Source organism: Psammomys obesus, unplaced genomic scaffold (assembly GCF_907164565.1).
Source record: "Psammomys obesus unplaced genomic scaffold, mPsaObe1.curated_primary_1811, whole genome shotgun sequence".
NCBI classification, from domain to species: Eukaryota; Metazoa; Chordata; class Mammalia; order Rodentia; family Muridae; genus Psammomys; species Psammomys obesus.
This window is the reverse complement of record NW_026590511.1, coordinates 1271485-1285310: the sequence shown is the minus strand read 5'-3', so window position 1 is coordinate 1285310 and position 13826 is coordinate 1271485. Positions and strand designations below refer to the sequence as shown.

The following is a 13826-nucleotide window of genomic DNA, read 5'->3' as shown; positions in this document are numbered from 1 at the left end:
ACGAGCAGGTGTGGGCAGGCCAGGCTCATAGAGGACACAGCCTCCTGGCTCCAATCACCCGTAAACACCAGAGTGCCCTGACAGCTGTCGCTGCCTGAACCTTCTAGGAGCACCACAGGAGAGCTTTCTGGAAAGGGTCCAGACCTTAAGCATCTCTCAGGAGAAGGTGCCTATCCTGTCCTACCCCAAAACAAGTCAGCAGGGACAGCCAAATACTCAATCCATTCTGGATTCAGAACCTCAGAACTACCTGCTATGTGGCCTCAGCCCTATTTCTGTCCCACAGGAGGATCTCATGCATGATAGCTAGTGAGGAGAGTCTGCTATGGGGTGGAGGTAGGAGGTCACCTGTGGGTCCCAGGGCGAGGCTCTTGCTCCCTGCTGCACTGGCCCCTGCACCATGGGCGGAAGCACCGATCTGCTTTTCAAGTGTGGATGAGGAGTCTCGGGGCTGCGGCACAGGGCTGGGAGTGCTCCTCTGCAAGGGAAACTGCCTGGTCAGAGTAGAGTTGAGGGCAGCAGGCCCAACAGGAGCCAATGGGGCAGAAAGGCTGCAGGCAGGAGAGGACCCAGAGGGGACAGAGCTGTGCTGAGCCCCAGAGTCCAAGCAGAAAGGTCTGGTCACAGTCAGTTAACAGGCCCAGGGCAAGACAGTCACAAGCCAAGGCCAACCACCACCACATGAGTTCAGTCCAGGCTGGGACACGAGACCCTGCCTCAAACAGGGCAAAAAGAAGGCAGGGCCGCCCTGTCCGCCTGGCCCATCCTCTGTGAACAAGTCGGTCAATCCCGATATGCGGCCATTCGAAACAGCAGCCCAGGGCTGTGCCTGTTACCGTTGCTTCCATGGCTGAAACTCCTGAGAGGACTTTTCTAGCTCTTCTCTGCCTTTGCCTCTTAGAGAACTCCCCAGGGCCCAGCTACATGGCAGCAGAGTTACCTGTGGACTTGGCTCTCCCCAGTTCCAGCACTCACCCGCATGCTCAACGATCATAAAGACCAAAGCTGTTCCTGGAGGACCCCCACAGCTAGTGCCACCACCACCACCACTCCCACCACCACCTGGCCTGGCACACTCACCGCCCTCTCGGCACGGCTGGGCAGCACCACGCTGGCCAGTGGGATGCTGACAGGCAGCTTGTTGGGCTGGACTGTGCTGAGCGGAATGCTGACGGGCAGGCTGGTGATGGTCTCCCCATGGCTGCTGTAGGCACGCTCCTTCACACCCTGCCAACAGATGGGAGCTCAGCCGGAGGCACACCACAGAAGCTATCCTCAGGTCATGGGTTGGCAGTCCAATGTTCACACCACATTCCTTGTGTGAAACTGAAGACGCTGCTCATTCCCCAGATTCTTTTCCCTGCCTCTGTGGCTGGGACCTGTCACTGTGGGCAACCTGGCTCCCCAAGATTCCTTCCCATTCCTCCCAAACTCCCCTCCATCTCTGTGCATACGGTGGCAGCTCCAACCCCTCAACCCCAAACCAGATCCCCCATGCAACTGGTTAAACCCTGCTCCAGCAGGTGAGCATCTGAGTCCCCCAAAGACAGAGCTGTCTGAGGGAGGCTCTGACACCCCTGCCTCTGCAAAGAGCACGAGGCCTAGGGAAGCCAGTCCCTGACTCTTCCTCAGGCCTCCACACTAAGCTTCACGCACCCTACAGGTGAGACTGCCTTTGGAGGGCTGCAGTTGCCTGCTCCACTCCTCACACATCAGGCTTCTAAGCAGCCCCTCACCTTCTCACTACCCTTTTCTGAGGTGAGGGGTGACGTCGCCGGGGAGGCCATTGGTGGATCCTGGGGGCTGAGCTTCATGCTGTTGGACAAGCCGGGGCTTTGGTAAGGAAGGCTGCTCTCCTTGGCGTGCTCTGCCCTGCAATGAGAGGCCGGTCATTCTGCTCATGCCCAATAGCCCCAGGGCAGCAGGTGGTGGCAGAGCTCCTACATGCACCTGTGCTCACCGAGGGTGTGGCTCACTGGCAGCTGCTTTGCTAGCCCCGCTGTGGTCCTGGTTCATGTGCCGCCTCAACACAATCTTGGCAGGTGACAAGCGGGTATAGTCAGGCAAAGCCAAGCCAGATGACTTTTCTAGACGAGGCCGGCTACTATGGCTAGGGGTGCAGGGTACAACCTCCTGGTCCAAGGGGGAGGCCAGGTACTGGGGGGTGTTCTGCTTGGACGAGGGCCGACTGGCTGCACTGCAGAGCTCATAGCCTGCGGCATGGCCATTCATGGAGAGCTCGGGGCTCATGCTGCTGAGGTGTGGAAGGGAAATCTTGGCACAGTCCAGCTCAAGGCGCAAGCGCCCAGCATCAGCCTCCAGGTCTCGGCCCAGGGCACCCTTGCCACGAAGATGCAGGGAAAGAGCATCATCTGGTGGTACACAGGACTTCAACTGCAGGAGCTCCTGCTGGCGCTGGCTCTTCTCCAGCTCCACGATGCTGATCTACAGGGTGGGAGAGTGTCACAGAGCAGGCTGGGCTCTACCCAGCAAGGACGGTGGCACATGAAGGTGGCTGTACCCCCCCCCCCGACCCCCGCTGTCCATCGTCACAGATGCCCTTCTGAGGATGGGAAAATGGAGTCTGGTGCATCACACCAACACCCACCTGCAGCTCCAGGCAGTGTCGCTGCTTCTCTGAGATCTGGCTCCTCAGGGCCTGCTTCTCTTTGCGCAGGTTCTCCAGGGACAGGGTGGACCAGTCTAGCCTTAGCTCCTCACACCGGGCCCTGAGCTGTGGGTACATGGACAGGAGTCTGAGCAGCTGAAGGAAGCAAGGGCCAGGCTCTCTGGCAGCGCCCTAAATGCCTCCTGTGATGGTGGCACATGGCATCACTACCCATTCACAGAGAAGCAGGGGTGAGACAGGCCCATGTGACCCAGCACTGGACAGAACAGGAGGGAGCAGTCCCTGGCCTGATCCTTGCAGAGCCCAGCAGCAGGGAGGAGGGGATCCAAGTCCAGCACCAGGGCTCAGCTCTGGGCTATGAGTGAGCCACCCAACCCCCCACTCCACCTACACACACAGCAGCCACAGGGCTCCTGCACACACCAGCCGCAGGCTCTGGCTCCTTAGCTCACTGTTGTCCTTCTCCAGCTGCTCCGACTGCTCCCGCAGCTGCTGGTTGTGGGCAGAGATCTCCTTCTGGGCCTGAATCAGGTCATTGTAGGTCAGTGCCTTCACGCCCAACTGGGGATGCAGAGGACAAGGCAGGGTGAGTGGAGTTTCAGTGCACAGGAAACACAGGGGACGAGAGCTACCCTACAACCCCAGCCCAGTATAGCCGAGGGCACTCTCTCCCTCCAAGGTAACCGGCTAGCCATTCCATGGTCAGTACTTCTCTAAGGACAAGGGAAGCTGGTCTCTGGCTGCCTCACTGAACCCTGGTCAGGTGTGTGCTAAGGTAGACAGTGGGCCCAGTCACCTCATCCAGCTTCTGTTGGAACAGCCTTCGGATCTCTTCCTTCTGGGCCTGGCAATGACCGAAGAGCTGCTGCGCCGTGCCCAGCAGTTGTGTGTTCTTCTCCTGCGAGGGAGGACAGAAGCAGGTGACCTCAGCGCCCACCAGGAAACCCTAAGCTGACCACTGACAATAAGACAGCCTGCATACCTTCTCCTGGTCCAGAAGCTTCTGGAGGTTGGCCTTGTACTGTGGGGTCTTCGTGTAGTCCAGAAACTGCAGGTACTGGATCTTGAAGGACTCTGGAGGTAAACAGCACAGCATGTGAACGAGGGCTGATGCCAGCACCCATCCTTGAGAGAAGGAGTGGAGGCCAGCAGGCACAGGGAGGCTACATGGGGCTTAACCTGCTGCATGGCCATCCCTGCCCGAAACTTGATCTTTTCTCGAAATGTGGGAGTTCCCTCTTGGCAGCACGGACAGCCCTAACCCTGAGAACAAGTCAGGGACTTGGCAGCCTTCCGTGTGTGGTGGGGTTGTTTTCTGTGACTGCTGACGAGTCACAAATCCCCAGATACGGCCTGGGGTCCCTAAGGTAAGGCAGTATCAGCTACTCACAGGGACCACCCAGCATGCTTGACTGGGATCCCACCATTTCCACAGCCCCCACAGACCGGCTTCAAGGTCAGATCCACGACCTACCTAAAAGCTTCTGCAATGCAGGCGGGGTGGGGGCCACCAGCAGCGGATTGGGCGAGTGGAGCTGCGTGCTCGGAGGTAGGTGGTAGAATGGGCTGTGAGGTGGCCTGTACGCATCTGCAGGAGAGAAAGGGGATCCCCATCACCAACCATGGTCCCACACGACTGCAGGCAACAGATGCCTCAGCTTCAACTCTCGGGCTTTAAAGCACCTTTGTGATGCAGAACCCCACAGAGCAGGCCTGGCTCATGACACACAGTCCTGATGGGACTCCAACAGGAAGGATCCCACAGCCACTCGAATGGGGATCTGACGGGCAGGACTCACACTCACGCTGCCATGCAGAACAGGAAGAGACTCACCCTGGGGTGAGGCTGAGGGTGGGGCTGGGGGCGGAGAGCGCAGGAGATCCAGTGCACTTTGGCTCTTCTTGGACTTGCGCTCTGCACTTGCAGCACTCATTTTCTTGGGCCGCCCGCGCTTCCGGCCAGCCATCTTTCTCCCTTTCTTGTTGAGTTTCTTCTTCCGGGCTTTGGAGGGAGATGGCTTTTTGACAGTGGCCACACCTGACTTCTCTTCCTCAGCACCAGAATCCTGGAGAACATAAAGAAGGTGGTGAAGGGCCACAGCCCTGGGTACCCCACCTGCCTGCCGTGTGCAGGGAGGGCCGGCGTCTGTCTCACCGCAGGGGCCTCTGTGGTGGCCACCTTGCCCTCAGGGACCTTGGTTGGGGTGGCTGCGTTGCTCTTGTTCTCGCGCTGCTGCCGACGTCGCGCTGCCTCCTGCTCCTCCTGGAGGAAAGTGGTGGACAGGTGTTTAGGACGCTGGAGGATCCCGCTCTGCCCCAGCAGGAATGAAATAGCCACACACACAAGACACTGGGAAAGGCCCCACAGCCCCTCTGTGGCGAAGACACGAGCCTGCCATGGTGTTGTGGCCCAGGACTGCACCTGCATTGACAGCTGCAGGACCACAAGGCAAAGAAAGCATGGCACATGAAAGCCAGCATAGACACCCAACTGTCCCACTCAGCAGGACAGATATAGGCCCCAAAGAGCTAGGCAAAGCCAAACCACAAATTAAGGACATATTTGCTCTTGGCACAACACGGCCACTGCTGACTTGAACCCAGCAGGTGAGCCAACCTTCACGGAGTGCAAACCTGCATGCCCTCGTGGAATCACGGCGGAGCTCAGACCCCGGCTAAAGATAGGCACCGTTCACAAACTCTGGGGTGTTGAGTGGGATGCACTCCTTGGTGGTGGTACAGCTGCCTGTTGAGCTGTGCACACTCCTGTAATGCCAACAGCTCACCCCTTCACCAAGCAACAGCTGGTAGAATGTTGTGCTCTCCTGTTAGTGCCCATGTGGAGTGGATCATCTTTGTTCACACCTCTCCAGAGACAGTCACCCAATAGCCCGTCTAACGTGTCCTTGGAAGCAGGCGATGGTTCTAGAGAAGTGCCTGCCATTGGAGCACAATGCCCTGCCACAGGGTTCTAAAGACAGGCACCCTCAACTGGGAGTACACAGCCTGACACTGGGACACACAACACTGTGTGACGGAGACTGTGCTGGCCCCTGGCCCCTCTGCGGGACCATCACTCTAAGAAAGACTGACAACCAACCCACTACAGAGCTTAGGGCCTTTGGGAAGCCTGGGGTCCTTGGTCATACACACTACCAGCACACACAACCATTCACCATGATGCTTGTGTAGAATCAGTCAGGGGAGATGCAAACTTACCCTGAGTTTTGGATTTTTCAAACTAGAAAAATAGTTTTCAAGCTAAGGATAAAAAGAAAAAGCCATTAGAAGTGAGCCCTGAGCATGAGCACAGGTGGCCACACACAGATGCTGTGTCCCACAGGGCTGCCAGGCACACCAATGAATATCAAAGGTGGCACAGATGGAGTAGTATCTAGCCCAAGGCAGCTATCCTCCCCATGACTGCTAAAGACCCAAGGCCAGGACCACCCAAGAGGGACCCCAGCTGCCATGCTGGGAGCTCTGTGTAACACCACTGGCCACAGGGGGAGCTCAGGCCTCATCTCAGGAGCCCTGCTTGGCTCTCCCTCTTTACCCACAATAGGAAGATGAGGTCACAACTGCTGCTGGCTGGCAAGTGCCAGTTTACAGCACTGACCCAAGGAGGACAACTGCCAAATTGCTGCCTCTAGGAACCTAGAGGCCACCAGGACAGATGAGAACAGAGCTTGGGCTCGCACACAGAGAGCTCTGGCAAGGAGGGAAAGGCCAGCACACAGCTGGGGAAGGCTGCTGGTTGAGAATGGGTAACATCAAGACCAGAGGCCTCCAGATAACAAAGAAGACCAAGGGCTAAGACCCAGAGATGCCAGGGGGGAACGGCCTGTGAGTCTCTTCCACTCTGTAGGGCAACAAGTGGGACATACAGAAGTAGTCTGACATGCCGCGAAACTGTGGGCACTCACTATGGTGCGGTCAATGGTGTGCAGGTAGTAGGAGACAGGCTTCCCAGTCCACGACACAGAGCCCTTCAGGGGCGACAGCTCCACCACACGCATGATGGTGCCGATGTCTGTGGGCAAAACAGCAGATCAGGACTGTGGCAGAAGGCCTGAACCCTGAGCTACTGCGCACTTGCAAACAGCACTCTGCACAACAGCACCCCCCAAGCCTGCCCGGCTGCTGAGACAGGGGAATAACCTGGGGGCCCTCAGGAACAAGGTGGCAAGCCCGTATGGAGGGTCAGGCTTTGAGATTGGCCAGTATCAAAGCAAGCATACAGATTCTGAGCTGGGCCAGTAGTCAAGCCCACAGGATGGCTGACCCCCTCCTCTGGAAGGACCATGTCTAAAAAAGGACACGTGCTATACGGTGGCCAGAGGCTGGGGAGCAGCTAGCTAAGCAGTTGTAGGACAGAGCCCCATCTGACCAGGCACAGGAAGCCGGGTCAGTACCCTGTACACTGCTGGGCCCAGAGCTCACCACTCAAGTTCCTGCTGTTGATCCTGAAGTTCAGAGGAGCAAAGGGCTTTGAGGATACGATTCTGCCGCCTGCAACACAGAAACCCGTCACTGCCTCGTGTGCAAAACACACACACACACAACTGACGACCACAAACTAGGGCACGGATTGGGGCAGCAGTGAGGAGTGCCTGCCCAGAAGATGCTGGTTCTCACGAAACCCCACTGATGCTCACCCAACTCTGCACAGAGCACAGTAACCTTGCACTGTGGTGACATCATGGTAAGACCCAGGACCACCACAGGGCACAGAAGAACATGCTGTGCCCCATGTTACCAGGAGGGGAAGCTGGGCATATGGGCCTGCTGCAGCAGCTCCCTTAAGAACCCACAGGGAGGAGACCCACAGGCATGGCAGCTCAGTGGTTACCCCAGCATTCTGTGCAGCTAAGAGAGCCTGAAGAGAAACTGGGCTACATAGCAGGACCCTGGTTTTAGAAACAGAGCTGAGAATCTGATTGACTGCTGTAGCCCTTGAAGCTGGGGAGGTGACAGCAGGGGACAGGAATTAGAAGTGAGTCCTAAGAGGTAAACAGAGCTACCTCAAACCACAAAGACTCTAATAAGATTCAAACCCATGACAGCCATACAGGAAAACTTTAAAACACAGTAGTCTAAGTGTGGATGTACATCCCTTTAACCCCAGCATGGGGCAGAGGTGGGCAGATCTCTGAAGAGTAGGCTAGCCTGGTCTACTTAAAGAGTCTACGTAAAGAGTTCCGTGTCAGTCAAGGCTACATGGGGAAACTATCTCAAAATAACAAAGAGCCCAACTCTTGGGAATGTAGCAGATGCTTTTCCATATATAAGACAGCAGTGGGGTGGAGAGGGGAGATTGACACAGCATCATGAGACCCAGGATGGCTTTGAACTCCTTCTGTAGCCCAGGTCAGCCTGGGAGTTCTAAGCCTCCTGCCTTGGCTTCCTGGATGCTGGAACAGGCTTGAGCTCCACACTCAGAGACATTCAAAAGACTCTACCTGGCATGGTGGTTCCTTTCTGCTCCCAGCACTGGGGCAGCTGAGGCAACATTGCTCTGGGACAGCCTGGACTACATAGTGGGACCCCTTTCTGAACACAGCTGCTCATTCTGTTAGGGCACTGGCCTCCAGCCCCACTCAAAAGTCCTGCTTTCTGAGTCCTGTCCACCAGCAAAGGGGCCCAGACAGGCCAGAACAAGGTCAGGTTCATGTCACCGCTATGTGGGAAAGCAGCAGTGAATAATGGATCAGGGTGGAAGGACACAGGCCAATCTGGGCACTCACCCTATTAGCTTCCCTAAGCAGTGATGGAAATGATCTACTACCCACAAACACCCACAAGTGGGTACTTGTGCTGGATAGTTTTGGTCAACTTGACACAAACTAGGGCGGTCCAGGAAGAGGCAACCTCAACTGAGAAAAATGCCTCCATCAGATTGGTCTGTAGTCAAGCCCAAGGGCATGTTCTTGATTGGCTGCTGTGGGAGGCCCAGCAAGCAGTCCTGAGCAGTGTCAGTAAAGCTGCTGAGCTTGAGGCTGAGCTAGTTGGCAGTCTTCCACCTCGGCTCCTGCCTCGAGTTCCTGCCCTGCTTTCCTTTGGTGATGGAGTATGATCAGCTGTGCAAACCACATAAGCCTGTTCCCTCACAGGCTACTTTCAGTCATGATGTTTACACAGCACAGAAAGCATACTGGGACAATATTGCAGTGGTGGTCAGCACGAGGGACGTGGGTCTCTGAGGGCAGGGGAGAGGTTGGAGCACTGCCACTGAAGGCTGGGGCTCACTGCCATCAAAGCCTGGCCCACCTAATAACTGAGCATACTGGCCCTGAGGAAACAGGCAGGAGACAGGGCGACAAGTTAACCTAGAATGGATGACCGTAAAGGAACAGGCTTGGCCCCAAACAGGACGCATTCAGACAGAAGATAATGTGGTGGTGTACATTGTGATCAAGTTCAAGGCCAGTCTGGGTCTTGGCTAGCCGCCATCTACAGTGGGGCCCTGTCTCAATACACCAAAGGATGAAGGGATGAAGAAATGAAAATGAAGTAGGGGTAAAGCTCAGCAGACTGCCTGCTGAGCATACAAGACCCTGGGTTTATCCTTAGCACTCCAAAGTAACTAACTCTAAGAGCCTCAGGGAGACGAAGGACAGGCCCCACAGCAGACGCGCCACAGCTGTGATCCCTGCAGGGAGCAGGGATCACATGACAGCCGCAGACAGTGCAGGGCACAGCACAGGCAGCCCTGGCTCTCCGCAAGGGACAGCGTGGGCCGTGTGCACTCCTCATTCTCAAGTGGTCAGGGCCAGCTCTCCATCATGTCTGAAAGGCACAAACGTGTGTGCGGCTACAAAATAAGCTCCCAGGTGACAAGCCCTGGTGTGGGTGCGGCAGATGACTGCTACTGAGTGGGTCAGCTTTTCAACCATCTGATGGCTGGCTGGGCTATATTGCGGCTTAGGTGTCTCTGGCCACCAGGTCCCCCCCTTTTGCCGTCCAGCCCAGGAGCTGGGGAAGGATGGCAGGAAGCAGGTAGAGCTGGGGCTTCCATGTCCTGCCTGTCGTGAGTGGGGAAGGTGTTGCTGAGGACCTCTTAAGGACGACTGTTGTGCCACATGTATCCTTGGAGGGGTGGTGGTACGAGGCGTGTGGATGGGAGGGCTGCGTTACCTTCCTTCATGTTTGCGAATCGCTCCTTCAGCTGGTGATCCACCTCAGGACCAAAGGCAAAGTTATTCACAAATATAACACTGCAAAACAATGTTCCAGTTCAGTGAAACTGAGGCTGTACGAGACACAGCCTGCCGCCAGCCCCTGGCAGGAGCTGCCCCCCGGCTGCCCACCCACCTGAGGTGAGCACAATAAGCAAGAAAGCAGGGGCACAAAACAGACACAAGCTGCCCCAGGAGGAGGCCGCAAGCCCTTGGCTGAATCCAGCACCAGAGCCTGTTTTGAAAACTAGCACTTCTGAAATAAAGCAGGCTTCCTGGAAGCACCCTAGCAGCAACAGAGTCCAGGGAGGGACTGCTCAAGCCAGACAGGTTAAGCACAGGGTATGAGCACGGGAACACAGACAAGCAGGCAGGTGCAATGTGACAGGCAGGCACTACCCCCAGGAGAAAACACAGGGGTGAGGCCCCAAACCACCTGCACAGCCTGACACACTGACCCCATGACAAGGACAGCACAGGATGCTCCAGGACTGCTGCACCCATGTGGGACAGACAAACAAGGGCAGGACAGGGCCCGCGGCCAGGTCAGCGCCAAAAAGGGACTCTTAAAGCAGCCGCCGCACACTACCCCCCGGACACAGTAGCCACCCACATCTGGACAGCAAGTCACAGAGGTCCCAGCACAGCCAGCAGCACAGCCCATAGCTGGCCGTACCTCGTGTTGGCGATCCGTTCCCTCCACTCCTCCGAGAGGAAGTCACCTCGTTCCAGCTAAGAAAAAAAGGAACACGCTTACTCACCTGTTTGCTCAGCTTGAACCCAGGCCCTGCAACTGCCGTGAGACATGGAATGAGCTGGGTCTCAAGGTGGGAAGGTGACTGTGGACAGCCAGTGGACAGCTCTACAGAGAGCTAGGCCTGAGCCCCAACAGGAAGCAGCATCCACACAGGGACAGACAAGAAGATGGTGTGTATCCAGGTGAGGAGCCACAGTGTCTGGCTACCCACCCTCCCTGCACCCCGGACTGTGCCCCGAGAAGAGCGTCACACAGACCATTTGTAGACCCTACAGACATGGGATGTAGCCGTGTGGCTAAGAAGCCACTAAACCCAGCATCCTTGTCGCTTGTGGCTGTCCACGAGAGCTGTGCCTGCAGATGATGAGGCTGACGCTGTACCACCTGGGTTAGTACCTGTTCGCCGCACAACTGGCCCAGAACTATGGCCTGCCCACAGCAGTACACGTGCTCCTACACCCCGGTGTGCCAGCACTGATGTCATACCACCTCCTTCAGGATGCCGATTGTTACAGGGAAACAGCTTTTACTCCAACTGCCCAGAGTTATGGCACTCAGAGATCCAAGTAATCTGGATTTTGAGTTCTAAAGGCCACCAGCTGCAATGCCAGGCCTGAGCCCCAGGAGCTCTACATGGGGCACAAGGGTAGCAGGGTTTATGAAGTCCTAAAGGCAGGGACACCCACGGACGGATGGATGGATGGACATACAGCATGGTCCGTCCTTGGTCTGGGAAGGCCTGGCAACAACAGGACTGCCGGAATACAGGACACTCAGTAGGGGACACAACAGGCAAACTACTGACCAGAAGTGGTTTTGTATCAGTATCGAGAACTGAGGGGAGAGAGTGATGTCAACCATGGGGCATGGGAAAGGCTCACAATGGAGGCCTTGGGCTGTGGAGTGACAGGATAACAGTACTGCAGAGCTGCAGGTCCAGAGCCACCCTGCTAGGATAAAGCTGTCCCTGTCCAGGAGGAGCTGCTCAGGCTCTGTCCTTCTGTGCGCAGAGAAACCACCTCCAGGGCAGGCTTGAGCTTGGCTGGCCAGAGCCCCTGTGGGCTGAGCACATCGGGCTAGAGCCTGCCTCTTTACTCCTCACTGACCTTCTTTCTCTACTCTGCTCTGTTGGACACATCAGCCTGACATGGGAACAGGGCTTAGGTCAAGCCCCCAAAATGCAGGGCGGTCCCTGGGCCGTAGGGCATCTGGCCTCTCAGGAGGCTCCTAAGCTAAACCAATGGAAGCAGAGACCAAGGCCCACATCATCCCTGCTGTGTAGCCCAAGCTATTGGACAAGCAGAAGAGCCATGTGTTCGCTTATACCCTAGGTGCTGGGTCTGAGTTTTAACCCTACAGTGTGTTCAGAGGCTCCCAGGGAGAGTACTGCAAGGCCTCATGGTCTCCCTGGCTCCTCTGTGGCTTTTCCTGTCGCTAAGAGTTGGGTTCTACCTCTGTGGCTGTAAGAATGGCTATAGGCTGACTCCACTCCAGGAGTCAGATGACTGCCTGTTATGACCCCTGAGCCCTCTGTCCAGGACAGGCCCTCCCCTGCAGCTGCGAAGTGCGGAGCCAGCATCCTTCTGCCTGCAGGTCCTAGCGCTGCCCTGGCCAGCCAGGCAAGGAGGTCTGGGGGGCCAGAGAGCTGCAGTTTGTATCTGGGCAGGGGCGGGGACTCCCAAACCCTAGCCGCCTGGCCTGGGATAGAAGGCCAGGTCTGAGCCAGCTATCCGCTACTGGAAAGCTCCCCCGGCACACACCATTCTGCAGGAAGACCCTTTGGACACAAAGTCCCTGAAACCGAGCACATGTGCCAGGCCCTCCTTCCCGGAGTGTACAGAAGAATAAGGATGGCTGAGAGGAACACTGGCACGCCAGCCGAGCTGCTGAGCTGCCACGGAGAAGCTCAGGTACACTGAGCCACCTGGAAAGGACGCTCTCCTGCCTGTCACACTGCCCCTGGCTTCTCAGTAGGCTCCAGGTCCCCAACTTGGGAGAACTGTCAGGCATGCTGGGGTGCGCCTTGGGGATGTAGCTGTCACTGAGTCATTTCTGCTCCTGTAAGTGACCCCTTGCCCACACTCCTGGAACTCCCCAATAAAACCCAAGAGTCCACCAAGCTGTATTTTGTCGGTTCCCTATCTGGGAAACATTTGTTTCCCGAGCAACAGTGTAGTACCTACACCTACCAACACAAAAAAAGGCAAAGGGGAGAGGAGGGGCATCCAGTAGGACAGCATCTATGAAACAAGTGGGGGAGCCTGACACAGGCCCCACTTTGGCCCTGGGAAGGGCCAAAAAAGGTCAAAATGGATGAGACCCAAAAGGCCATGCTGACAAGAGACCCAGCCACAGCAAGAATGCATCCCTCAGCCTGGAGCACAGAGCAGATGCAGATGCAGTCCCAGACAAACTACCCAAGGAGTGTGCCTCAGCAGGACTGGCTCCCCATGGGACGCCTCTGCACAACCAACTCCTCTGACGGGGCTGCCTGGTGAAGCTGCAGTCAGGGCTCACAGCCAGAGGCACCTCTGCGAAGCACTGCTTACAGAGCTGTACTGCTGCCAGGGTGTCAGGCACCCTCTGAACACATGACGTCACCAAGCACAGGAGCACTGGGTGGCACCATCTGCAGAGATGGCATGGCCCAGTGTCTGCCCCAAGCTGGATTAGGGCCCATGGAGGGTGGGGGAAGGGAGTGCCTGAAGCTCTCACTGGAAGCTGGTGTGGGCTGGGAAGAGCCAGGATCGATTGAGCCACTAGAGGGAGCAGGTGAGCAGACCCGGCTGGAGGGAGCACCCTAGAGGCCACGGCGCGGTGGGTGGCAGCAACCCTGGCATGAGGCGGTTCTGGGCTATTTTTAGGCTCCCCTGGCTTTTCTCCTGCGTGCTTCCAAGCAGCAGAGGCAGGGCTCACGCTTGCTGCAGACACTACATCAAAGCCATGGCACTGCACAGCCAACGCAGGCGCCTACGTAGATTCCTGGAAGTGGCTGCCAGTCACTCAGGGTACCATGGGAAGCCAGCGTAGCCATAAGCAGAGACCAACAGCCACTCTATCCCTGATGCCAGGTTGCTTCGGATGGTCACCGAGGCCTCATGAACTGTTCTTACCCTTAGTCTTACTCCCAGCCGTAAGCCACAGGCCACCTGCATGAGCGCTGAGACCCATGAGGACCCAACAATGACAGCCAACATGACAAACAGCTGCCAGACACACCTACATGGCAGGCTTAACTACATGGGTCATGTCATCCAACAAT

The 13826-nt window shown here is 56.7% G+C and overlaps 1 protein-coding gene across 5 annotated transcripts in view; it reads right to left on the bottom strand.

Annotated features, from left to right (window-relative positions):
* Dot1l (DOT1 like histone lysine methyltransferase) overlaps positions 1 to 13826 on the bottom strand; it is a 41321-nt gene that overhangs the window by 7087 nt on the left and 20408 nt on the right. For all 5 annotated transcript variants that reach the window (XR_008720173.1, XM_055607830.1, XM_055607828.1 and 2 more), the window contains exons 8-23: positions 10484 to 10539; positions 9767 to 9846; positions 7073 to 7141; positions 6556 to 6662; positions 5849 to 5890; positions 4785 to 4892; positions 4464 to 4695; positions 4104 to 4217; positions 3612 to 3703; positions 3426 to 3527; positions 3053 to 3190; positions 2609 to 2734; positions 1961 to 2445; positions 1737 to 1872; positions 1081 to 1227; positions 349 to 478 (exon numbers count right to left, since the gene is read on the bottom strand). Coding sequence is in view for 4 of the 5 variants with exons in the window: in XM_055607830.1 (XP_055463805.1) it covers positions 349 to 478; positions 1081 to 1227; positions 1737 to 1872; positions 1961 to 2445; positions 2609 to 2734; positions 3053 to 3190; positions 3426 to 3527; positions 3612 to 3703; positions 4104 to 4217; positions 4464 to 4695; positions 4785 to 4892; positions 5849 to 5890; positions 6556 to 6662; positions 7073 to 7141; positions 9767 to 9846; positions 10484 to 10539 (2164 nt within the window). In the remaining variant the exon portion in view is untranslated. The remainder of the gene's footprint in view (positions 1 to 348; positions 479 to 1080; positions 1228 to 1736; positions 1873 to 1960; positions 2446 to 2608; positions 2735 to 3052; positions 3191 to 3425; positions 3528 to 3611; positions 3704 to 4103; positions 4218 to 4463; positions 4696 to 4784; positions 4893 to 5848; positions 5891 to 6555; positions 6663 to 7072; positions 7142 to 9766; positions 9847 to 10483; positions 10540 to 13826) is intronic.